The sequence below is a fragment of the Typopeltis vanoorti genome, chromosome 16, assembly GCF_054136105.1.
Source record: "Typopeltis vanoorti isolate ZY-2024b chromosome 16, IOZ_Tvanoo_1.0, whole genome shotgun sequence".
In the NCBI taxonomy this organism is placed as follows: Eukaryota; Metazoa; Arthropoda; class Arachnida; order Uropygi; family Thelyphonidae; genus Typopeltis; species Typopeltis vanoorti.
In genome coordinates this window covers 24,850,772-24,878,500 of record NC_143564.1, presented here as the reverse complement: position 1 = coordinate 24,878,500, position 27,729 = coordinate 24,850,772, and the positions used below count along the sequence as shown (strand labels likewise).

General features: G+C 37.6%; 1 protein-coding gene across 1 annotated transcript in view; it reads left to right on the top strand.

Moving 5' to 3' along the window:
• The window catches only part of Dhc98D (Dynein heavy chain at 89D), a 1,285,966-nt gene that overhangs the window by 1,116,586 nt on the left and 141,651 nt on the right, over positions 1-27,729 (top strand). The window contains exon 57 of the mRNA XM_090406627.1: positions 11,164-11,506. Coding sequence (XP_090262753.1) covers positions 11,164-11,506 — 343 coding nt within the window. The remainder of the gene's footprint in view (positions 1-11,163; positions 11,507-27,729) is intronic.

Genomic DNA, 27,729 nt, shown 5'->3' with positions numbered 1-27,729 from the left:
TAGCAAACAGGAGAAAGAGGGGTGACATGATTAACACTTACAAACTTCTGAAAGAGTCATACATGATTTCAGTTGATGGAATTTTTCATTTTATGGAGAGTGGGGAAAGGACAAGAGGGCATCCTTGTAAGTTGAGAATGAATGCAGCCAAGAAGGTGGAGAGGGGTAGATATTTCTTCTCATAGGGTGGCGCGTGATTGGAATGGATTATCATTGGATGTTGTGTGTGCAAGAAGTGTGAATGAATTCAGGAATGAGTATGATAGCTGGTGTGTATAATATGGAGACTCCCTCGATGACTTCCTGGGGGTCTCTCTTAATAATAACAATAATAATAATAATAAAATTTTGATGAGCTTTGTGTGTGATGTGGAGATCTTTCACAATGAATTCTTAACTTTACATAATTGTAATACTACTAATAATAATAATTTCTCATTTACCCTATGTAAAAAACAAGATACGATGACACTAATTTGGTATGCATACTAGGACATTGATTATCATTCATGTTGATGTTCAGTGGGAAAAAACATACATCCCAAAATAATAATTACTAACTAAATTTATTTAGCTCATCACTAATGTATTCCCAAAAGAAACCTCTAAACCTCATTCAGACTCTCTTTAACTCCCACCCAAACATAGCATCCTTTATCAATTTTTACCATGAACTCTAGCTGTTTTGCATAGCAGGAAAATACCTACAAACAGATTTAAGGCATAGCTATGGACTTCTTCTCTCCCCATCCTTTTCATAAACCATTTTAAAAATACAGACCTAAATTCTATCCCTCTGAAAATCACAATATGACTACACCATGTAGATGACACACTGAAAGGTTTTCCCTTGGTCATATTATAAATTAAACATGCCAAGAAATTATATTATTGGATTCATCCTTTATCTAAGTGCAAGGGGTGTTCATCATAGGCCTAAAATAGTTAGTATAGGGGTGCAAGAGAGCCTGATGACATTAGGAGAAAGAAAAGACAGATAGATAATATGAGAGATAGATAAAAGGCCTCAGCTCTTTTATATCTTCATATAGCCCAAGGCTATCAGTTTTGCTTTTTCACCAATCCTGTACTGATGAACAACCAAAATACCAATTGAAACTAAAGCACAAAGATGACTGATACCCAGGCAGTTAGCTTTATCTGAGTTAACTGCCTTGAGTTTGCCTTTGCTGCCTGAGATTGTTCTCTAGTCATCCCTGCAATTGACCATAAGACCACATTGAATTAAGAGGATGGAACCATTTAAAAAACCTCTCATAGCAAAAATAGACAGGATTTTATATCTCCCTGGTGAATATTGCATGATGTAGGTGGTCTACATCACCTAGCCAAAAATTTTATATCTCCTAGAATGCTTCTTTCTAAATAAAAACATCTTCTGACGGAACAATAAAATTTTCATAATACAATATCATAAAGCATTTGGATGTCATATTGCTGGATTTCAAATCCACGTTTCTTTCTAACCTTCTATAAATGGTATTTTAATTCATTAATTATAAAAACCAAAACTCTTTTCCCATTGCTGACATGTTGTGGATACTGCAAAAAAAATAACCTGCTTTGTTGTAAGTAATGGAATGTTCAACACATTACGTAATCTGTTCCAAATATGCAGGGAAAGAGGACAGCTGTAGAATGCATACTCTACTGTTTCCAATCAGTAACAGATGTCATGGACTGGATCTCCAATGTTAAAGTACCTCCATTTGATGGTATTGACTGGAAGGCAACCATATGCAATTCTTCAAGTAAGATCCCTCCTGTTAGGGTATCCTTGGAATTTCAGTAAGTTATGAAACAAAGTGTTGTTGTCAGTACCCAACTGTAGAAGTTCCTTACAAAAGAGATTAAAGATTTCTTTATACTAAATTTTACTCTTTTTAATGGAAAGAATGTCAAGGCCTGAGTGTTGTATCAGTGTTAGAGTTAAGCACAAAATGTTGTAGTATTCTGGAACAATATCAGCTTTTGGACCTTTATAATCATTTACTCCAAACAGGGGAAGATGAAAACCCTGGCAGTATAGGAGAAGGTCTGCACATGTGTGATTAGTCTGCAATATTTTATGAATTTTAGAAGCTGTATTGCTTAAATATCAGACTGGAAACCTAAATTCTCCTTGTTTTTTCTTTGATAGTTGAAGAAATTCCTTTTTAACTTCTTCCTATCAGCTTTACAAAAAAAATTGCACAGTGAAGAAATGCAATGCAAGATTTGAAAGTTAAGTTGGTTAAGATGAGGCAAGAGATGAATATGGATGTGGAATGAAGTTAAGAGAATTTGAGATATGTATGGAAGAGTGAAAATGATTAAAACAAATAATATTGTATAAAAGAGGTAATGAAAGACCTGCAAGTGTCATTATATAGTGAATCAATTATTAGAGGTGTGCTGGATGAGAGGATGCACAAGGTTTGTTTTTCCTGGAGATAGAATGAGTAGAGTGATTGAGGCATTGGATATAAGAAGTAAGTGACCAAAAGAGTTGGTTGTTGTAATAGGGACAAATGACTTAGGGAACAGGACAGGAGAACACAGTGTGAGAAAGTTTGATGCTCCAAGAGAATGTGACTGCATGTGTAGACAAAAAGGGAAAGGGATTTGACCTGGGATCAAGGGAAAACAGTTCAATTTGAAGAAGGTTCTAAGATGAATAAGGAGAAAAAGAAATCACTTGAGTTAAGCATGGAGAAGTTACTTCAAATAAGTGGTATCAGTGGAACTAGCTATAAATCCAGGAATAAGCTTCAATGTTTGTATACAAATGCTAGATGTATAAGAACCAAGACAAATTACATGGTTGCATTAATTGAGTCTGTTCACCCTGGAATTGTTGGAATAAGTGAGACATGGTTTGATGAGGATGACATCCTGACAGGAATAAAGATTTAAAGGTATGATATGTTTCGTGAAGAAAAAAAGGGTAAAAAGGGAGGGTGGGAGTGCTATTGATGATAGAGAATGAGTTATGTCCATACAAGGTTGAGATGCAAGAGGAAAATAGTGCCAGTGGTTTTGAGGCAGTATGATGTGAGATAGAGGTGAAATGAATGAAATATTTAGACAGATGTTGTTATAGACCTAGTAACATGGATGGTAATGACCATGGAATGTATAATCAAATTAGCCAAGCAAATAAGGTGATCATTGTGTGCAATTTTAATTATGGCAATATAGAATGAAATGATGAGATAACAACTGGAAGTTAAGAAAATTAGTTTCTTTACTTCCAGTTTTTGAGGGACAACTACCTCAGTTAATATGTTAATATGTAACCGAGGGCACACGAGGATTGAGGGTCTTGGATTTGATCATCTCATCAGAGGATGTAATTATAAATGGTGTCAAATCACCCTCCAGTTTGTGAGAGTGACCATGAAGTGATTACCTTGGTGGTCCCCAGGTATGTGTGGAACTACAAGGCTGGTGATTATGAGGAGCTCAGGAGACAACTTGCAGGTGTGGCATGGAATGAGGAGTTAGCTGGAAAGGAGACCAATGCAGCTTGGAAGGGATATTCAAGAACTATCTAATAGAAGCAATGTCTAAATGAATGAAGAGATTAAGCATGTGATACAGACCTGGGTTCAATACTTGTGGTGACATGGGGAATCCTTATATGGGCTTTTTCAATTGAAGGTGAGTTATCTGATCTCATACGGAGGTAACAGGGTTTTCCCTCTGGGAAACTCAGGTTTTTCATCCCACATACAGACAAATCAGCCTTCAGAACACACACACACGCACACACAATTTACACACAAAAAATACTGTTGTTGGTGATGATTGGTGGTACATGGAATTGATGGTAGTAGTGCAGTAGCAATGAGTCCTTGGACTCCCTGGAAGTGTCGCATAATAATAATATAGAGGTAAAATGCATTACGGATGCAGCATAAGAAGAGTAGTAATCATATCCATGAGGATTACAAAGAACAGGCAAGGAGCGTGACTTGGTTGGTAAGGGCAGCAAAAGAAAAATATGAGCAGCAGTTAGCTATTGAAACCAAAAAGAATCCAAGGATATGTAGGATATGTATAATTTTGATATGTAGTGAGCAAAACTTAGTAGACATAGGTGCTGCCCTATGTATTTTTATTAGTCCATCAAAATGGACTAATAAAAGGTGAATATATGGACGGTTGGGTGGCTCCTATGTCTTCTAAGTAGTCCACACTAAAAAAACTCATAAATGGCAAAGAGTGTATTCCCATAAGCTCTCTGATCAACTTACCTTATGAAACTTTCATAGTTTCTACATTCGGCTTTGAAATAATGCTGGGATCTAATATCCACTTTCCTTATATAATTTTGCATTGCCGAACTAAAGCCTTTTAGCTCTTTATTTTAGTAATCAAATTATATGGCTATCTGTGTGTCAGATGTTGTGGTTAAGGTGTTGGATGGCTGGTGAGAACCAGAATCGAGTTGACAACAGTAGTATTACTGTTGATGGACAGCATGGATTTGCTAAAGGAAGGTCATGTTTTAGTAATCTACTTAATTATTACAATAGGTGACTGCTTCATTGGACATAGGAGAGGGAAACATAGTAGTATGCTTAAATTTTGCAAAGGCTTTTGATAGATTACCACATGATAAGTTGATAGTCAAACTAGAACGGATGGGTTGGACATTAGATTAGTGTATTAGATCGGATACTGGCTATCTGATAAGTGTCAGCAAGTTGTGTATGGAGGAGCAATATTCCTGAAGAGGAAAGTCATAGTTGTGTACCTCAGGGGTATGCTTTAGGGCCATTGCTGTTTAACCTATATGTTAATGATATTGTCAGAAATTTGGATGCATATATTCAGTTGTTTGCAGATGGTGCAAAGTTGGGATGAACTATGAAGAGTAGATAAGATGTTGTGGCCTTACAAGAAGACTCGCATTGATTGAGTGATTGGGCATGGGAAAAGAGATGCCAGTTGAATGTTGAAAAATTTAAGGTTTTAAAATTTGGCTAACAAAGATGGGGATATATTGTTGGAGGTGGAGGAAGTAAGAGATGTTGGGGTGATAGTGGATTAGGATCTAAAATTTGGAGGATACATTGCCAAAATTGTGAGGACAACACAAAGAATTCTGGGAACGATGTGAAGGACACATACTTGTAGAAGTAAGCAGATTCTTGTTCCATTGTATAAGGCTCTGAATTGGCCAGACATGAACTACTGTGCACAGATTTGCTCATCTGGTTTTCAAAAGGCTGAAGAAATGTTGGAAAAGGTCCAGAGGCAACTGACTAAGGTAGTTTCTGATATCTTGAATGTCGATTTTGAGGAAAGATTAAGAAGATGAAATTTATAGAGTCTAGTGGATAGGAGGAAGATGGGTGATATGATAGGATCAATATTGAAATGGTTTTACAGAAAACAGTGGGAGATCAGGAGAAAACCAGAGGTTTTCCCTTTAATATGTATAAGGAGGGTATGAACAGGGGAGTGAGAAGCAGATTTTTTGCGTGCAGAGTTGTGAATGATTGGAATGCCTTGCCCAGGAGAATTTGAGTATGTTTCAGGTGCAAAATGATGAGCTGTGTGTATGACAAAAGGACTTCCTAGATGAGTCTTTGACTCCATGTGGTCTTAGGTTAATAATGATAATAATAATAATATAAAATAAATAAATTCCGTGTGATGATACAACGTTCCCCCTTTATACGGGAGTTCACAGTACCATTTAGTCTACCCCCCCCCCCAAATTTTATCCGGGCTCCGGAATCGGTATAGGCTGACGAATCAGACCTATGGCTGGGTCAGTATTCCTGACTGTAATCCATGTGTGTTTCCTCACATCAGATAAACTGGCAAAAAAAAAACCCTGCTGTCCACGCCCAAGACCGGCTAACTTGGCTATGGCTGAGGAAGATCCTTGAGCTCCTTTTGTTGTTGATGGGAATCGAACCTAGGACCCTCCTTCCCCGGGAATATGGTTGTGAAGCGCATAGCCACTAGGCTAACTGTGCGAACATAATAATATATAATTGCATTATAATTGCATGATTGCATTAAACAGAATGGGCGAGGAAAGATTATCAAAACAAGTGTTCTCTGCCAGGTTGGCAGGAAAACGACCCAGAGGAAGACCAAGATATAGGTGGATTGATACTGTACAAAGTGCCTTAGACGATAGAAATATAAGATCTGATAATGTTGGAATCTTGACGAGTAAAGACTGATTCGGAGGAAAATTGTAGATAGGAAATTAGTTATGATGTAAATTTTTCATGTAGTACATATCCTATACACCCCTTGAGGGTACATGGCAGGAATTTGATGATGATGATGATTTCTTCAGTTTTTGTGATGTCTGTAATATTTATTATGCACAACTGAGCAGGAAAAATTATTATTATGTGACACCTCCAGGGAGTCCAAAGACTCATCGAGGGAGAGTGCCAACAACATCGAACGAGTGGTTCCCTTCCAACTACTAACCACGCTCAAACTTGCTTAAGTTTTTGTGAGCCATTAGTAGCAGAGGCTCTACCAATCGCCCAACCTTTGCTGGTTTTGAGTATTATGGCCTTAGAAGAAAAAGAAAGTGGCCTTAATTTCCAGTCTTCTAAGGTTTCGATATTATTATTATTATTATCATCATCATCATCAACATTTTTGACCTCCATGGAGTCAGAGACTCATCGTGGGAGATACTCACTATTACATACAATGCTCATCAACCCTGTCTTAAACTGATTCATTGTGTCCCCATCCACAACACAATCAAGCAATGCATTCCACTCACCAACAAACCTCCATGCAAAGAACCTTCTCACTCCTTTGCTCACACCCTCCTTATACAGTTTCCAGCAATGGCCTCTTGTTCTACTCTCCTCTCCCATTCTATGAAAAATCTCTTCCATGTCTACCTGATAACAACCCCTGACCAGCTAATATGTCTCAATCATATCCCTCCCCCCCTTCCTCCTATTCACGAGGCTCTGCAACTTACATTCTCTCAATCTGTTCTCGTACTCCACATTCCAAAGAGCACTGACTACCTTTGTGAATCTTCTCTGTACCCTTTCCAACATATCCTCATCACCATGAAAACCTGGTGACCAAATCTGTGCACAGTAATCCATATGAGGCCTGATCAAGGCCTTATACAATGGAATCATAACCTCTCTATTTCTGCATGTCAGGGTTCTCTGCTTGCCATTATTCAATGTGATTCACAACTTGTGCAATGTGGCCCCTGAATTTCAGGTCCTTGTCCACCATCACTTCTAGATCTCTCATCTCCTCTACTTCTGTTAAAGTTTCCCCACCAAGTGTATACTTTGCATCCCATTGTTGCTTACCAAATCTCAAAACCTTACACTTGGCAACATTGAGCTGACAGTTCCACATACTTACCCATTCATGCAATCTATTCAAGTCCTCTTGTAAGGCATTAACATCAGCCTGACTGTGCACTGCTCTCCCCAGTTTTGCATCATCCGCAAACAGCTGGATATCACTAGTTAAACCTGACCCAATATCATTAAAATACAAACTGAACAACAATAGCCCTAAAACTGACCCCTGTGGTACACCACCGGTGACCTTTCTCTTTTGAGATACTGCACCCCCATATACAACTTTCTGATACCTATCTGATTGCCAGTCACTGTTCTTGTATATAAGTTCTTGAACTGGTAATATTGGGTAAGTGGAGAAGGGAATTCCAAGTATAATGAGTGATTCTCTCTCTCTCTCACTTAGAAATTAGTGCAAAACGAATGTCTCCATATCCCGCTTTCCAAAAACTTTTCTTCTCTCTTCCATCATCTATGTGGATGATGATGTTGAATGAACTCTTTCCTCTTCTGTCTGTCCCTAGAGAGTCTGAACAATTTTGTCCAGTTTGGTATCACTTGTTGTGATTTGGTTTTCAGATCCTCTTTTATTTTGTCTATCCATCTAATTCTGGGCTGCCCTTTGGATCTTTTACCTTCCACCGTTGTATACAAGGATTTAGATGGTAATCTTTCTATTCCCATTCTGGTTACATGGCCAAACCATTTATTTATTTATTTGACACCTCCAGGGAGTGCAAAGACACATCGAGTAAGGACACCTGCTTTACAGCTCTACCTCCACCAACTGACTGCAACTACACCAACGCTATCTACTGCCGACCACCACCACCACTGGTATTTCCACTGACAATCACAAATATCCATGCCCACGGCAGGATTTGAACCTGCAGCCTTTTGGCTGGGGAGCAGATACTCTAACCACTCGGCGAGCGAGGCTGGCATCGCCGCCTTCTTTCTTGGATTTTGTCTATTATTGTTATTTCTTTTTTTAGTCATTTCCTTATGTCTTCGTTTCTTAGTTTATCCAGCAGAGATACTCCGAGTAATCTTCTTAGCCAACCCATTTCAGTAGTTAATAATTTTTTTCTCTTCAGCTTTTTTAAGATTCCAGCATTCACTTCCATAGAGAAGTATTGGGAGGACCATTGTCTCATAGATTCTCACTTTTGTTACTTGTTTGATGTTTCTTGATTTAGTCATCCAAAAGTTTGAGATGCTTGTTTTGAGATGATTATCATTGTAGATCTTCTTCCACACTTGCAAGTAATGCAATGTGATCTGCAAATTTTAAATTTGTTATATATTTTCCCCACATATATTGATTCCAGAGTTTTCTTTGTTTAAGACCTTACTCGTTGCTTCTTCCAGTATAAGATTGAACAGGTGCGGTGACAGTGCAATCTGTCACTGCACCTGTCTTACTCCACTCTCCTGTGTGGAACCAGTTGGTTAAGGTGTCCTTCCACTTGTATTGCACTTTAAGATTTTTCATATAGATTCTTTATTATTTTTATAGTTTTGTTTGGAATTCCAAATTCTTTCATAGTTTCCCATAGTTCTTTTCTACGGATTGAATCAAATGCCTGATGAAAGTCTATGAAATTTATATAGCAACTCTGGTTGTACTCTAGTGTCTTTTCTGTTAGCTGTCTTAAGGTGAATAATTGATCAATTGTGTTTCGCCCCAGTCTGAAACCTGTTTGTTCTTCTCCTAATGCTAGTTCTATGACTTAATTAGTTTTTGGAGTACTTTTGTAAAAGCCTTACTTGGAATACTGATGGCTGATGCCTCTGTAATTACTGCATTCTGTTTTATCTCCTTTTTTGTATATAAGAGTTATAAATGATTTAGTCCATTCAGTAGGTATTGCTTCATTTTTGTAGATTACTTCAAATAATGTTTTTAATGGTTGCTAAAGTTGTTCCTTTCCTGCTTTTAAGAATTCTGCATGTATTTGATCAATACCAGGTGCTTTCCTAGTTTTAAGTTTATCTATGCTGTGTGCTATTATTTCTTTAGAAGATTCTGAGAGCTGTTTTTATAGTATTAATTTTATAGTATAAGTCTCTATAGTATTCTTCCCATCTGGCTATTCCTTTTGTTTTACTTTCGATTAGCTGTCCCTCTTTGTTTGTGATCATTATCATTTTTGTTGTCTGTGTCTTACTAATTTCATTTATTTGTTTATATAATTCATGGAGGTTATTTTCTTTTGATAGTTTCTCTGCCATTTTGCATTTTGCCACTATATCATTGGCATATGCTAATACCTTATTTTCCTTCATAGTTGAAGGAAATGTTATTCCTCGCACAGCACATATATTTTCGAATTCCTGTAAGTAAGATTCAAGAACCAATGCAAAGAGCAATGAACTAAGAGGGCAACCTTGCTTGACTCCTTTTTGAATTTGACTAGGACCAGGTAGTTGAATTGCCATAGGATCCTTTGGTAACAGCAACTTTTTATCCATACCAATTTCCTAGAAAATGTGTAACAGAAAGGGATACCAGACATTATCAAATGATGCTTGAGTAACATCTACTGATAGCACTGCAACAGAGTACTTTTTCATATTAACTAAGCAGAGTAGATCACACAGCAGAAACAGATTAAATTCTTCTGCTTGGCCTGGAACTCTATACACATGTGTGCTTTTAATTATGTATCTCATTCTCACTTTGAGCCTCTTATTGATAATGCATAAAAATATCTTGTAGTCAGTATTAGAGAGAGAAATAGGTCTCCAGCTGCTGATTAAAGTCTGATCTCTGTTAGGTTTTGTAATGAGGACAGTATGGTTTGCTACAAATTCACTTGCCATGTGTCCTGATGAGAGAAAAGAATTAAACAGTACAACTAGAATAGGAACAAAATCCCAGGCCTTGCAATGAAGTTCTATTCCTAGACCATCAGGTATTGGGGATTTTCTTGTCTGGCATTCTTTATAGGCTGTGGTAACTTCAGATGCTATAATTAGTCTGTCAAGCCCATCTTGAATATGAACAAGAAAGCCATTAATATTCCAAGAGTTATAATTTCCCACAGTACTATTGTCTTCAAACAGATTTTTGTAGTGTTTTTGAAAGGAGTCAAGGATGTCTTGAGTGGCAGACATGTCTTCACCATCAATGCAGGTTTGAGTGATAGTGCAGAATTTAGTTTTGATTCATGTACGTGTAAGCCTTGAGATTAGGATTGCAAATCCTTCCTATGTCTACTAGTTGAGCATTGTCAAGACATGTTTTTAACTGTGCATATCCCAATTTGATAGTATTTATAATAAAATTAAAAAAATATAATCTCTAACTCCTTTTATTCCTCAAGTGTGTAGTTGGAGCTCTTTTAGCCCTAACTTACTTTTGGATGATCATAAGGCACCAGTCTCCATCTATAGCAATCACTGAAAGCTGAGTACAACACTATAAACGATTCCAAAGGAGTAGGCAAGAGATTACAGCCAACAACTGCTGCTGCTATCTTTTGGCTGTGCAGTCAGTTTTCTTAAAATTAAATAAAAATTTAATTTTTATTTAATTTTAGAGTTTCTGGGAGAAAAAACCCAGTTGCCTGTGCCAAGATTGACTGGCTAAGGGACTAGCTGAAAAAAAAAGTTTATAAATGTTGCTGTAGTTGGCAACTAGATAATGGTCTTTCTCCTACCAGTTTAGTGCTAAGGAAGAAATTCCATTTGTACAGTGCTATACTGGCACTTCTTATTAATAATAATAATTTTTCATCCATGCATTGTTATTAACAAAAAAAAACTAATGTTTTTTATTGTTTGATGAATGTATACAAAACTTCCTACTCTTGTCTCTTTCTTGTAGTGGTATGAACAAGATGATCCTGAAGCACATCCTTTTCCATTTCACAGCCCTGTCATGTTAACTGAATTTCAGAAACTCATGCTTCTTCGCTGTTTTCGTGTGGATCGTATATATCGTGGAGTAATACAATATGTTACAGCAACACTGGGTGAAGAATATGTTACTCCACCAATTCTAACATTTGAAGCTATTTTTGATCAGTGTTCTCCTACATGTCCTGTTGTTTTCATATTGAGCCCTGGAGCTGACCCTGCTGGTGAACTTGGAAAATTTGCAGAAAGAATTGGCTTTGAAATGCAGCATCTGAAGTCTTTATCACTTGGACAAGGACAAGAAGCAGTATGTTATAGTGCCTCATTATTAAAGCATTATATTTCTTTCCATGTTTAGTAAATTTATATTTGAATCATTATAATATAATTTGTATATTACCATGTATGAATTATGGATTTACATGGCAATATGAGGAAGAATGGGATGAATGATTTGAGATTGGAAATGTACAGTAATTCAATGATAAAGGTGTAGTGAATGAAATGGTGCACAAGGTCTGTTTTCCAGGAGGTAGAATGAACAGGGTAGTTGAAGCATTGGATAAGAGGAGTACACAAGAAAAAAAGTTGGAAGCAATAGTGACAAGAAGAATGTAAAGAAGGGTGTCATAAGACTGTTAAGGAGAGTGAAAGATAACAGTGTGGTAGGTAGGATAGTCAGAATTTTGCCCAGGCATGATGATGAGTTGGGAAGGCTAGCAAAGATTATGAATGGTATGCTAGCATAGCTGTGTAAGGAGAAAGGAGTTCATTTTTGTGAATATGTGAGATGAGATTGAGGGGTGAATAGAGCTAGGCAGATAAAAGATATGGGCTATATTTGAATGAATTTGTTGTGAATCATTTGGAGAAACTGTTGCTGCAAGAGATAATGATTGAAGCGAATGTAATACCTGACAAAGCAAGAAGTGTTGTGGAGGAGCAGGAGAGTAAGATAGTAAGTTTGTGAATTGAGAGGTGAATAGAGTAAGTTTGTGAATTGAGAGGTGAATAGAGTAAGTTTGTGAATTGAGAGGTGAGTGGAGCAAGTGGATAGAATAAGAGAGAAGGAACACAGAGTGGACAGGGAAATGGGGAGATCAGGGTGGACAGGAGGACACTGCATGAAAAGTATAGATAATTGTTTTGGGAGTAGATGTGTGAGTATGTAAGAGAGGATTAAGACAATCAAAGATGTTGAAGTGATATTTAGGTCTGAGGAGCAGCATAATAGTGATGATAAACAGGAATGGATAGGGGAGAGTATAGAAGAGTCACATCCAAGAATTGGAGTTAGTGGGACTTGTTATAGAAACAGAAATGAGCTATTGTGCATGTTTACAAATGCTAGAAATATTCGAAACAAGGGAATGAAATTGTTGGTATAAGTGGGACGTGGTTGAATGAGGATGACATTCTGACAGGAATAGAGATGGAGGGATATGTAGTCTTTTGCAAAGACAGACACAGCAAAAAAGGGAGGAGTGTTATTGATGATACCCATCTGGGGTGGAGATGCCAGGAGCAAATATTAACAATAGTTTTGAAGCAGTATGGTGTAAAGTGAAGGTGGACAGGATGAAATGTTTAGTAGGGTTTGCTATAGACCTGGTAATGTGGGAAGGCAGTGAAAAGGAAATGTTCAGAACAAAATTGGTCTCACTAATAAGAAAAGGGTGATCATTATTGGTTGATTTCAATTATGATAATATACATTGGAATGAAGAGATCACATCAGGAACCAAAGAGAATGCATTTCTTGAGTTTTTAAAAGATAATTACTTTAAACAGTACATAACAGAGACCACATGTGGACCAAGGGTCTGGGATTTGATTACTTTCAGAAGATATTGTTGTAAATGAAGTGTTACATCATCCTCCAGTTGGTGAAAATGACCATGAAGTGATCACTTGGGTGGTGGCCAGCCATACCAGGACTTTTATCAGAAAAAGTTATATGGGGAACTATAAGGTGGGTGGTTATGCCAAACTCAGGAAGCAGCTTGGAATAATAACATGGAATGATGAATTGCATGGGAAGGAAATCAATGCTGTTTGGTGAATACTCAGAAATTATCTGGCAGAGGCAATGACTAAGTGCATTCCAAAGGTCAAGAGATTAAATGTTTAGATTACCACATGACATAAGGTAGGTGTAAAATGGGTGACTGAAGAGGTGAAGCATGCAGTCCAGAAGAATAAAGCATTGTTGAGGTGGCACAAGAGATGAGTGGAGATAATCAGTTACATGAAGAGTAAAAGAGCAAGCAAAGAAGGTGACTCACTTAGTAAAAGTAACAAAAGTGCAGTATGAGGAGCAGTTATCAAATGACACTAAAAAAAATCCTAGGGAGGTTTTTCAATATATGGCAGTAGAAGGAAGAATGACCATGAGAGGATGATGTTGGTCAGTGATAATGGGAAAATTATAAACACTGAGGAGGATATAGTAGAGGTGTTAAATGAGCAGTTCATTAAAGTATTCCAGCCTTGTGATTGTAACATAATGCAGAACTTGAGAGCAGTGGGAATGGGGAAGGAACCACTGATAGTGAGTGAGTGAGTGAGCGAGCATGAGGTATAGGACGTATTGAGTAAACTTAATGTCAACATGGGACTTGATGGTATATCACTGTGTATCTTGAGGGAATGTTCCAAAGAGTTAACACCTTTAATGTACATTTTCAACATGAGTCTTAGATTAGCCCAGGTCCCAAATAAATGGAAAAATGGCAAAATTGTTCTGCCTCATAAAGGAGGTGATAAAACTAAGGTTTCGAATTATAGGCCAATCTGCTTTCTGGAGTTGTGATCAAAGTGCTGGAGAAGCTAGTGAGGACAAGGATTCAGAACTGGGTGAACAGCGGTAGAATTCTCTTTAATGGACAACATGGGTTTGTTAAAGGAAGATTGTGTTTTAGCAATCTACTTATTACTTATTGGACAAGGGGGGGGGGATGCATATACAACAGGATATTTAAATGTTGCATAGGCTTTCAATAGATTACCACATGACAAACTAGTTGTTAAATTGGATCAGATGAGGTTGGATAGTAGATTAGTGCATTGGATTGGAGATTGTCCATCTGATAAGCATCGACAGGTTGTGTATGGGGTTGTAATATCCCAGAAAAGGAAAGTCGTTAGTGGTATGCCCTAGGGGTCTGTTTTGAGGCCATTGTTGTTTAATTTATATGTCAATGGCATTGGAAAGGGCTTAAATGGTGATAGTTTTTTTGCAGATGAAGCAAAGTTATGGAGTTATGAAAAGTAGAGAAGATGTTGTAGCTTTGTAAGAGGACCTGAATGGGCTAGTGTGTGTAGGGATATCAGTTTAATGTTACAAAGTGTAAGGTTTTAAAAGATGGGATGCAGAGTATTACATTGCTGGGGATATTTTGGAGGGAAAAGATGAAGTATTGGGATTTCAGTGAATAGAAACTTGAAATATGGACATTTTTCTAAAATTGTGAGGATGACACAGTGATTATGGGAATGAGGCAAAAAATGCTGACATGTAGAAGTAAGGATGTACTGATTCCATTATACAAGCATATGGATTACTGTGCAGATATTTTGTCTCCAGGTTTGCAAATGAATGATGACATGTTCAAGAGCATCCAGAGATGATTGACTAAGTTGGTTTCTGGTCTCTGGAATGTGGAATATGAGAACAGATTAAAAGCCTACTGGATAAAAGATAAAGGATATGATTGAGATATATCAGTTGGTAAGTGATAATTACCAGATCAACATGGATAAGATTTTTCATAGAATATCTAGAGACAATGGGAGAAGTGGGTGAACAAGAGGCCATGCCTGGAAGCTGTATAAGAGGTGATGAGTACATTTTTTGTATGGAGTATGTTGGGTGATTGGAATCCATTACTTGAGAGTGTGGCAAGTGCAGGGACAGTGAATGCATTTAAGTCTAGGTACAATAGATAAGCTGTGCATGTGGACCCCCTCCCACGATGAATCCTCTTGATTCCATGGAATTCTGCTAATAATAATAATAATATTCTATGTGAAAGTATTGTGCACTTCTTAAATAATGTATTCGAACAAAAGGTTGCATTCCTCTTGAGGGTAAAACAAATAAGTAGACTTATGTTCTTTACTATCTTTTTCTTCACACGTCCTCCTATGATATTAAACATCTGCTGTAAAATTCTTCTCATTATGTGTGTGTGTGTGTGTGTGTGTGTGTGTGTGTGTGTGTGTGTGTGTGTGTGTGTGTGTGTGTGTGTGTGTGTGTGTGTGTGTATAAAAACTGATGTTCAAGAGCTAAGGACTAATGTATATGAAAAATGTTTCATGACTATAGCCAAATATGGACATAAATTTATTCCCAGCATACTAATAAATTATGTTACACAAAAAATGTGTTCTAAATTTTGCACAAATTGGATTGCAATAATTTTTGGCAAAAGTTGCAAATTTCCTAAGGATGTAGTTAAGGAATTCATGATGTACAGTGCCTCCAGAAAACTATATTGAGAGATATTTCGGTATGGAATATATCCACCCTGAACTGCAATGCAGCTCTCATTACTTTGTACTATGCTTAGCACCAAATGATTCAGTAGTTCTTGAGGCAAAGTGGCCCACTCCTCTTTCATAGCAATGATAAGGCCTTGTTTGTTTTCTGGAGGGAAATTTAGAGCAATAATGCATCTCTCTATTGGGGTTGAGATCTGGGAGCATACTGGTCACTCGATTCGATTGATATGTTCAGTCTTGAGAAGTATCTCCACTGCTTGTTTACGATGTGGTATGGCATTGTCATCCATAAAAATGAATTCTTCACCTAGAGCACCAAGTAACAATCAAATATGATGTTGAAAAACTTTGCTGCAATATCGTTCACCAGTCATAGTCCCTTTTTCCAACACTTGTAGCTCAGCGCATCCATTAAGCATAATACCTAAGCACACCATAACCCCGGAACCACTGTATCTATCCCTTTCAAGAACATTCTTATTCTTGCAAAAGTAAATAGTATCACTTTCACCTAGAATCAGAGGAAAGACTAAAATGATGCTCATCTATAAAGAGTCTTGTCCAATTTTTATGGATACAAGGCCTCTGAAAATATGTTCTACAGTGAGCTGTGGATAAAGGGATGCATAATACAGGCCTTTGGTCATATAAGACTACCTTTCAGACACAGTAGGTCGATATGTTGAGTTTGTTGAGATATTCACATACCTATATTTGAATGGAACTGGCCTGCTGTGGTGCATCGATTATGTTTTGCTTTTATAAACAAAATTTGTCTTCATGCTCTTTATAGACCAAGGACGACCTCTTAGCAAATGTCTAGAACACATTCTATTGGTTTAAAATGCTGCCCAGAGCCCCTGGATACAACACTATGTGGGATTCCAAACTCTTTGGCAAAATCATTAATTTTATGGCCTTCTTCAAGCTTTGCAATAATTCTTTCCCACGTGAAATCATGTAGATGGTTTTACTAAAATAAAGAGCCAAATGGCTTTAGTTCGATTGTGCAAAATTATATAAGTAAAGTGGATATTAAATACACTAAATGGACTAATAGAAAGTGAATATATAGATGCTAGGGCAGTGCCCTAAGTTTTCTAAGTAGTCTTCACTAAGACAACTTGTGAATGCCAGTGAGTGTATTCCTGTAAGCTCTCTGGTCAACTTATTTTTACAAAACTTTCATAGTTTCTACATTTGAATTTGAAATAATGCTAGATTTGATAATCACTTTGCTTATATAATTTTGCATCGCCAAACTGAAGCCTTTTGGCTCTTTATTTTAGTAAATACTTTTACGGACCGACTGAGAATTCACTTATGAAAAATACACCTCTCCCACATTTCAAGCTCCTTGGTACTGAATGAGAGTTTTTGCTCTCTTAAGGTTTCTGCCTGGTCTCTGAGGAGAACCAACCAGTTCAAAACAGCTGTCAGGCCAGTGAAACCTTATAAAAATGGACTAATAGAAGGTGAATATATAGTTGCTTGGACAGTGCCTGTGTTTTCTAAGTAGTCCATGCTAAGGCAACTCATGAATGCCAATGAACAAAACTTAATTTTTAAAAGGTTCCCCTGGCCAAATTATAACCAAAATTATAACAGTCAACTTTTTAAAACTTGTGACTTATGTGATTGTTTCATAATTATCTTTAATAATTCTATGATTACGTTTTTCAGAAAGACACAGTATTTATGTGATTGAATATATATTGCATCTGTGTGTATTGTTACATTATAATTTTGTATATCAGTGGCTCTTTTTTATAACAAAAAAAAAATGTTATGGTATGGGCATTTCTCTTTTTTTTCTTGTCATTAACAATAGTCTGTTGTTAATGCAGGATAAAAAAAAAGAGCTAAAATTATAAAAATATATTAAGTGCCTCTGTAGTGCAACTTGAAGAACAATGAGACATTGAGCCCTTTGATTTGAAAAGACCTGCGTTAGATTCTCGTATCGTTGTGATGAGAGGAATCTTTATCTCGACTTTTACAATTAGAGGTGAGTTAGTTGATCTCATACAGAGATAGCAGGGGTGTTTCTCCTGAAAACTCAGGTTTTTCATCCTGCATACAGGCAAATTGGCCATGAGAATACATGTAATTAACAGACAAATAATGCTGTTGGTGGTGGTGGTGGGCAATAGATAGCATTGATGGTAGTAGTGTTGTTCCAAATATAGTTGGAGAGTTGTGAAGTCAGTGAGATGTGTGTGGTGGAGTACAGTAGAGTGTTCTCACACAGTGAGCCCTTGGGGATGTTACATAATAATAATATTGCATAGAGTTGATTCTGTCCAAAGTCTGGATTTAAAATTAGAGCCATATTGTTTGGAAATATGCATTTTTTGCTTTCAGCAGCGCTGGTTCCTAGGTGTGGCTATGAAACCAAATTCTTGAGCCAATAAGCTGTTTGCTCTTCATTCATTATTAACAATGGAGAACACAGCTGAGATTACAACTCAATTGATGATGAGCAAGTGAGTGTGGATTGTAGTTTAAGGCTGTGCGTTAAAAATGCTGTATGTTAACATCGAAGAGATTTATATCTTAGTTTACTACAAGATGCAGCAGTGGAACAAAATTTCATTCTTCATGTTTTATTTTAAACAATGACAAAATTCTAAGAAAAGTGATGTACACTGTAGGAGTTATAAGCTGAGTTGTTTACAACACACTAGCAGGCTCTTTATGGGAGATGAAGCACAGACGATAACAGCAGTGTTAAGAGAAAAATCGGATAGGCCCAACTAATCTCAAAGCAAATAGTATACAGTGAGCAGTTTTAAAAGAGTAAAATCAGACAAGACTAAGTACACTATTTTACTAAGTACTTTTTTGTCCTTATATGTTAACCAACAACAAAATACACCTAAGTTATCACAATATTAACTGCTGACTGAAATGGATAAGATTTTTCTACCCCTTGCTTTGTTTTTCATGACGGTATTATTATTAATATGTGACACCTCGAAGCAGTCCAATCACTCACCATCTGAGGGTTATCTATATACCATGCCATCTACCACCAATAATACCACATTTTGTCAGTGATTTCCATGTGTAGTATCATGGATTAAAACATGCTGTTTGTGGCATGAAAAACCCTGCTACCTCAACATTAGGATTGACTGACTTTGCACTTTCAATAGCAAAAGTATGGTGAAAGCGATGTTAAAGACAGTAATAAAATGGGGACAAAGCACTACATTGGTAAACATTTTTTGTCTGGAAAAAGTGCGAAGATCTGAAAAATAATAGTTCAGCTGATCGAGTGATTTTTTTTTCTTTTTGCTTCTTCTTTCTTTCCATGTATTCAGTAATATATTATTTACATTAGGAGAAAACAAGCAAGAAAATTAGTAGTGATAGTGGGGATAAATGAATTAATTTGACATAAGGAGAATGGAAAGGTGAATATCAGGAAGATTGAGGAGAGTGAAAGATAACAGTCTAATGAGAAAGATTGTCAGTGTGTTGCTGAGATATGACAATGATGAGTTAAGACAGAGAGCCAGAATCATGAATGGTATGCTAGCATGTAGTGCAGTTTGTGAATGATTGGCATGTATCTGAGGAAAGAATAGATTTATACAGATGTGATGGACTGCATTTGATCGCAAAAGATCAAATGCAGTCCATCGCACAAGCAAAAGATCGGAAGTAAGATATGAAGTGAATGATCAGGACAGTGGTACTGAAAAGACAGACATGCTTAGCAATGAAAACAGTAGTAGTGTGAGAGATAAAGAAAGAACAGGATTGCAAGAGAAACAGCAAAACAGGGAGGAGCCCAGGAGAACAAGAAAACATGGCATAGGAAAAGTGGATATAGAAAGTAGTAATGAGTTTCACCAGCCAGGTTGCCCGAGTGGTTAGTGTATCTGCTCTCCAACCAAAAGGCTGTGGATTTGAATTCTGCTGTGGGAATGGATGTTTGTGATTGTCTATGAAAATAATAGTGGTGGTGGTGGGCAATAGGTGGTGTTAGTGGATTGAGTGGTGGAGACAGAGAGTTGTGGAGTAGGTGCCCTCTCTCGATGAGTCTTTGGACTCCCTGGAGGTGTCAGGTAATGATAATAATTTATGTATGGAGATGATAGGCATAGAAATGGGAAGTTGAGACTGAGAAGATATATGTGATAAATGATGGTAAAGGTGACTGGGCAAGGGCACTGTGGTGGGAAAAGCACAGCTAACAGGTGGCTTGGGTAGGATTGGTCATAGACCTAAAAGAGAACTGTTGTGTTTATTTATAAATGCCAGGAGTATCAGAAATAAGGGAGATGAAATAATTTCACTGATTGAGTTTATTTGTCCCAAAATCATTGGAATAAGCGAAACATGAATGAAGATGATATCCTAACAGGAATAGAAATGGAAAGGTACAGCATTTTTTTGTAAGGATACAAAAAAATGCTGCTGATGATAACAAGGGAATTAAGTCCACATAAGGTAGACATGAAAGGGAGAAAATAGTGGTAATTGTTATGAGGCAGTGTAGTGTGAGGTGGAAGTTGACAGGAAGGCATATTTAGTTGGATGTTGCTATAGGACAGGGAATGGCGATGAAGAAATGTATAACCAACTTGGGTTAGTGAACAAAGGAAGGGTGATTATTATGGGCAATTTTAATTATGGGGTATAGATTGAAATGAAGAGCATTTGGCTTTTAGGAAAATGAATTTCTTGAGAGACAACTATCTCAGGCAACTTGTAAAGAAGGCCACATGAGAATCAAGAATTTTAGATCTAATAATTTCATCAGAGGATGTGATAGTGACAGGGGTTTCACACTTTCCTCCAGTTGGTGAGAGTGATCATGAAGTGATCACCTTGGTTGTGGCTAGCCATATGCAGACTTCTGTGAGGATAGGATATATATGTGGAAGTACAAGGCTGGTGATTATGACATGCTTAGGGGGACAACTTGGAGCTATATCAGGGAATGAGGAATTGAGTAATAAGGAAATAAATCGTGCTTGGGAACTGATAAAGAAATACATAACAGCATCAGTGTGTGAATATATTCCAAAGGTCAAAAGGCTGAATCTGGTTGGTGTGAAATAGATGAATAAAGAGAATATGCATGCAATCTGGAAGAAGATAATACTGTGTAGACAAATAATGTACAAGACAAATAATGGTAATAATCTGTTACATGAAATGTACAAAGAACAGGCCAATGAGAGTGACTTAGTAAGGACAACAAATTTCAGTATGAGAAATTCCAACAAATTTCAGAAATTAACAAATCAGGTGAAGAAAAGCCCTAGAGAATTTTTTAGATATGTGGCAAATAGAAGGAAGAATGATTATAGTAAGATGATGTTAATGGATGAAAATGGTAGAATGGTAACTGTTGCAGAATTCAGTGATCAATTTATAAGGGGTTTTCATCCTAATCAGGGTGAAATCATGAGAAACTTAAGTGTAGAAGACATAGGAGAGGATGGCATAATTGTGAGAAATCAGGAGGTATATGAGGAAATAAATAAACTTGATGACATATCACCACATGCCTTAAGGGAATGTGTCCAAGGAATTGGCATGTCTGTTTAATAAAACTTACAATAGCACAGGTTCCAATGGAGTGGAAAGAAGGTAAAATTGTTCCACTGCTTAAAGGTGGTGATAATGCTCTAGTTTCAAATTATAGGCCAATCTATATATCTGGAATTTTGGTGAAGGTACTGGAGAGATTGGTAACAAGTAGGATGCAGAAATGGGTTCATAACAGCAATTCTGTATGGAGACTCGTTAGTACGAGGTGTGTTAGTAGAGGATTTGACAAAATCATACCAACCTGGTGCGACCATAAAGGACGTAACTGCGTCTATTAGAGAGCAAAAGGAAAGGGTGAAAGAAATGATTGTTGTGGCAGGTACGAATGATTTGAAAGGAGATAAAATGGAAATGATAGAAGACCTGAATGAATTGTTTGAGGTAGCAAAAGAAAAGAGTGAGAGAGTTAGAATGATTAGTCTTTTGCCACGGTATGACAGTGAAATGTTTAAAAGGAGGGCTATAATTGCAAATGACTTTATGTGTGGGTTATGTATGACGAGTGGTGTGGAATTTGTGGATGTGTGGAGTGAGTTTGATGGGCGAAAGGATCTATATAAGATGGATGGCTTGCATTTGAATGGTTACGGTGTAAGAAGACTTGAGAAAGTGTTGCTGAATGTAGTGGATGTGCAAATTCAGGGAAACTAGATTTGTTAAGGGGGGGGGAGTAGAGATACAGTCCTTATGGAGGCAGTTGAATGTAAGAATGAACATAATATGCCAGAGCAAATAAGGACAACAATTCTGAGTGGGATAGTTAATATAAGGCATCAAGGTAGGGTTGGGGCTAATGGGGGTCTTAAATTCATGTACACTAATACTAGGAGTATTAGGAACAAGAAGGAAGAGTTTTTGGCCATGGTTGGCACTTCCAGACCACAGGTTATAGGTATTAGTGAAACATGGCTGACTGTAGATGATATAACTAGTGGGATTGAATGTGATGGGTATAGTGTGTTCAGGAATGACAGAGAGAATAAAATGGGGGGAGGAGTATTGTTGATGATAGCTGATGAGCTCCAGCCAAGGAGAATAGAAGTTGAATTGCAGGATAGAGAAAAGAGCACATTTGAGGCCATTTGGTGTGAGATTGTGGCTAGCAGAACTAAATATACAATTGGGTGCTGCTATAGACCAGGTGATGGAAAAGATGGTGGTGACAGTATGCACAAGCAAATAGAAGAAATGGCTGGAAGGAGGGTGATTATTATGGGAGATTTCAACTATGGTCGCATTGATTGGAGTGAGGAGAGGACACACGGGAGGAAGGAACTGGATTTTATGCGGTTATTAAGGGATAACTATCTGCAACAGCATGTAATGGAAAATACTAGGGGTCAGAGAGTACTTGACCTAGTAATTACATCTGAGGATTTGGCTGTAACAAATATGACTACATTGCCACCAATCGGTGAGAGTGATCATAGGGTCTTAACTTGGGAGGTGGCTAAAGGTGTAGAATTTTCAATTAAGACAGGGTACATGTGGAATTATCGGGCTGGAAAGTATGACAAGCTTAGGAGTTTGATTGGTTCAGTGCCATGGCATGTACAACTGCAAGGACTAGAAGTTGATAGTGCATGGGAGGTAGTTAAGAAGTGCTTGCAAGAAGCAATGGCTGACTGTATACCTAGAGTCCGAATAATAAATCAAGTAGGGGTTAGATGGATGAATAACACCATTAAGCTTGAGTTGCAAAAAAAGAAACAACTATGGAGGGAATTTAAGGAGAAGGGTGACCGGCAGGCACATGAACGGTATAAAGCACAGGCCAGAAGGGTGACGAGTGTGGTAAGAAAAGCAAAAAAGGATTACGAAAGAACATTGGCCATGCAGGCTAAAGAGAATCCTAAACAGTTTTTTAGATATGTAGCAAGTAAAAGGAAAAATGTACATGGCAGATTGATTTTAAAGAATGCCGATGGTAGGGAGGTAACTGAATCAGTTGAGATAGTTGAGTTACTGAGTGAGCACTTTGCAAAAGTATATCATCCAGGTGGTGACATTGCAGAAACGAATAAACCAGTAGATTATACGGGAATTGTGGTTAATGAAGTGGAGGTGAGTAGTCTATTGCGTAACCTCAATGTCAATACATCTGTGGGATTGGATGGTATACCAGCTCGTGTTGTACGAGAAGCAACTAAAGAATTGTCAGTACCCTTGACCATTTTGTTTAAATTGAGTCTCGGGTCTGGGTTAGTCCCGAGCGGGTGGAAAGAGGGGAAAATAGTTCCACTGCATAAAGGTGGTTCCAAGACTGCTGTAGTAAATTACCGACCGATTAGCATATCAGGAATCATTGTCAAGGTCTTAGAGAAAATAGTCAAGAGGAAAATACAAGATTGGATAGAAGAAAATGGGATACTGTATCGGGGACAGCATGGTTTTGTGAAGGGTAGGTCATGCCTTAGTAACTTGCTCACGTATTATAACACAGTGACGGCTGAACTGGATAAGGGTAATGGGTTTACGGTGATTCTACTGGACCTTGCCAAGGCCTTTGACAAGATTCCACATGGAATTCTAATCAGTAAATTGCAGCATATGGGAATGGACATAGGGTTGGTGAGATGGGTAGGAGGGTGGTTGACGGAGAGATATCAGAGAGTGGTTTACTCGGGAGTAGAGTCCACAAGACGGCCTGTGACTAGTGGTGTGCCACAAGGATCTGTTCTTGGACCACTGCTGTTTAATTTGTTCATAAATGATATAGGAAACGATCTGAGAGGAACAATTCATTTGTTTGCGGATGATGCGAAGTTGGGTAGGGCAATAGTGAATGCAGATGACGTCAAAATTTTGCAGGATGATTTGGATAGATTGGAGGTCTGGGCTAAGGAGAATGGATGTCAGTTTAATGTGGCAAAATGTAAGGTTATGCATTTTGGGGTGAAAAGATTGGAGGCAGTTTACTGCATTGGTGGAACCGTGCTCCAGGAAATTGATGAGGCACGAGATTTAGGAGTGTTGGTAGATAAGGAATTGAAATTTAGGGGACACATTGCAAAAGTGACCAAAACAGCTCATCAAATCACTTGGTTGCTGAAGAATACGATGACAAGCAGAGACAAGCAGGTTATTGTTCCTCTGTATCGAGCCTTGATAAGACCCCATCTAGACTACTGTGCTCAGATTTGGTCACCTAGGTTTCTTCTTGATGGGGAGGAGGTGGAGAGGATCCAGAGGCGAGTGACCAAGATGATAGCAGGTCTGTGGAATGAACCGTATGAGAACAGGTTGAGGATTTGTGGGTTGCAAAAATTGGTTGATAGGCGGAGGAGGGGAGATATGATTGAGACATTCAAATTACTGAAGGGTTTCTATAAAATTGATTCAGAAGATATTTTTGAGAACAGGGCTGGTTGTGGGAGGACTAGGGGACATCCATGGAAACTGGGCAAAAGTGTGGTTAGTAAAGGTGTTAGAGCTGGGTTCTTTACTTTTAGAGTAGTGAATAAGTGGAATGCGCTCCCTGAGTCTGTGGTCGATGCTGTGACAGTGAATGAGTTTAAGGCGAGGTATGATAGATACTGTATGAATGTCAAATAGTTGTGATGAATATGATTTGGGGCCTCCCTCGATGAGTCCAATGACTCCCTGGAGTTGCCCGTAATAATAGTAATAATAGTAATAATAATTCTCTGTGGTTATCTGCATGTGTTTGTTAAAGGAAGATCATGTTTCACTAACTTACTTATGTACTATAACAAGGTAACAGATACTTTGGAGATGGGGGGGGATGCATACACAGTACTTGAATTTGTGTTGTACAGAAATGTACTTGAATTTTGCAAAAGCTTTTGATAGACTGCCACACGACAGGCTGGTAAATAAATTGAAACAGAGGGTGCTGGATCAGTGACTGGCTGTCAGATAGGTATCAAAAATTGTATATGGGGTTGCAGTATCCCAACAGAGGAAGGTCACTAGTGTATGCAGGGATTAGTTTTGGGACCATTCTTGTTCAATTTGTATGTTAATGATATTGGGATGGGTATAACTAGTGATATGCAGCTGTTTGCAGACGATGCAAAATTGGGGAGAGCAATGCAGAGTCAATCAGATGTTATGGTCTTACTGGAGGACTTGAATGGATTGAATGAATGGGAAGGTAAATGGAACTATCCATTCAGTGTTGCAAAGTATAAGGTTATGATGACCAATCTTGAGATTTGGTCATCAACGATGGGATGCAAAGTATACACTTGGTTGGGAAACTAAAGGAAGTGGAGGAGATGAGAGATTAAGATGTGATGGTGGACAAGGACCTGAAATTCAGGAGCCATATTACATAAGTTGTGAAGTTATCACATTGGATAATGCCAGTGATGTGGAGGACCCTGACATACAGAAATAGAGAAGTTATGGTGCCATTGTATAAGGCCTTGATCAGGCCTCATATGGATTATTGTGCACAGATTTGGTTATCAGGATTTCATGGTGAGGAAGATATGTTGGAAAGGGTCCAGAGAAGATTCACAAAGGTGGTCAGTGGTCTTTGGAACATCAACTATGAGGACAGATTGAGAAAATGCAAGTTGCAAAGCCACACTAATAGGAGAAAGAAGCGGGGGATATCATTGAGACATCTAAACTAGTCAGGGGTTATCAGGTTGACATTGAAGAAATTTTTCAGAGAATGGGAAGGGGGGGGGGAGAGTAGAACAAGAGGCCAGCTCTGGAAACTGTATAAGGAGGATGTGAGCAGAGGAGTGAGGAAAAAAAGTAAAGCATTCAGGCAATACATTATACTGGTGAGTATAATGTATTGCCTGAGTGTGTTGTTAATGTAGGCACATTAAATCCGTTTAAAGCACAGTTTGATGAGTATTGTGTGTAATAGTGTGTACTTCCCATGATGAGTCTCTGACTCCATGGAGGTCAGATAATAATAATAATAAAGATCTGCTTTTTTTTTTACCTACAGTTTAGGGTGGTACTGCTTGCCCATTCTGAAAGTGAAATACTTCATTAACACTCTACAGCTCATTCTGAAAGCACTGAGATCCACACAGTTTTGACATCCTAATCCAATATTTCTTCAAGTTTTCTCTACCTCTATTTGGGGATACTTATCATAAAGGTCCTACAGCAGAGATTATTTTCACCTCACTATAGTGTGTTATATAATCTTAGTTGGCAGATTCGAAATACTGGTATACTTGTAACTCAATTGTTTTTGTTATAATACTTATAACTTATTATAATTTATTATAATTATATAACAGTTATTGCACCTGTAACTTATCTTATATTGGTGAAACTGGATGTAAAATACATATCTGTAAAAAAGAACAAACAACACATTAAATTTAAACATTTTTTGTGGAGCAGGTCTCTCAGATCATGCTCTTAACACCCTACACCAAATTGATTGGAAAAACTTGGTATGAATGCAAATTTAAAGAGGCCTGTGAAATTTTCATTAACCATCCTAATCTTAACAATAATGGTGGCATAAAAATCCCAAGAATTTGGATGACACACCTTCAACCCACTTAGTTCTTCAAGTTTTCTAGCAAACCCTAAGTTTAGGACTAAGCAATTATTTCAGCTTTTATTGGCCACCATCCAGACAGGGGGCCATCCCTGGAAAGTACAAAAGGAAGCTGTGAGCAAGAGGGTAAGGAGTGGTTTCTTTGCGTGGAGGATGGTGGAACCATGGAATACATTGCCTGCTAGAGTGGTGGGAGCAAGAACGGTCAATGAGTTCAAGGAGTGGTATGATAGACTTTGTGTTTCCTATGAAGGACCTCCCACGATGAGTCTCTTGACTCCATGGAGGCCTGAATAATAATAATAATTTATATGTGAACATGTTGCATTCTCACTTAATTTATTTTTATAACTAAATAGATAATAATAATATCAGGACTCTAGCCTTGATGTAGTAAATTTTTTTTTTTTTTTCACCAGAGATCAGGTGAAAATAGTTTTAACGGCTGACCAAATCAGTATAAATTTAGCACACCATGCAGATTGTAGTGCAGCTTGTTTCTATGTGTATACTCCAGATGATGACCTTAATGTAAAGGTCAAAACATCAAGTGATTATTTTGGTTTATATTATGCTGAAGTTTTACTCTAACATGGTAGTTGTTTCCATAATTTTATAATGAAAAAAAATAGCTAATTTCAACAGTATTTACAGAAGTGTGGCTAAATGCATGTTCATCTCTGTCATTAGATTTCTACATCTCAAAAGAAACCTGCTAGGGGATGATTGTTTTGAGCATTGTTCTGGTGTCAATCACCTGTTTTCTGAAATATAAGGGATATTCACATCAAACTACATTTCTTTCTTTAGGATTTCTATTTCTACTTTATATGTAAAGTATATATATATAAAAGTTGAGGTTTTATATTTCGTTTCTTTGTACAATATGTATGGAAGCTGGATAAAAATTCTTGCAAATGAGGCTTGAGGTTAGGAAATGATAAAAGATGGTAATGA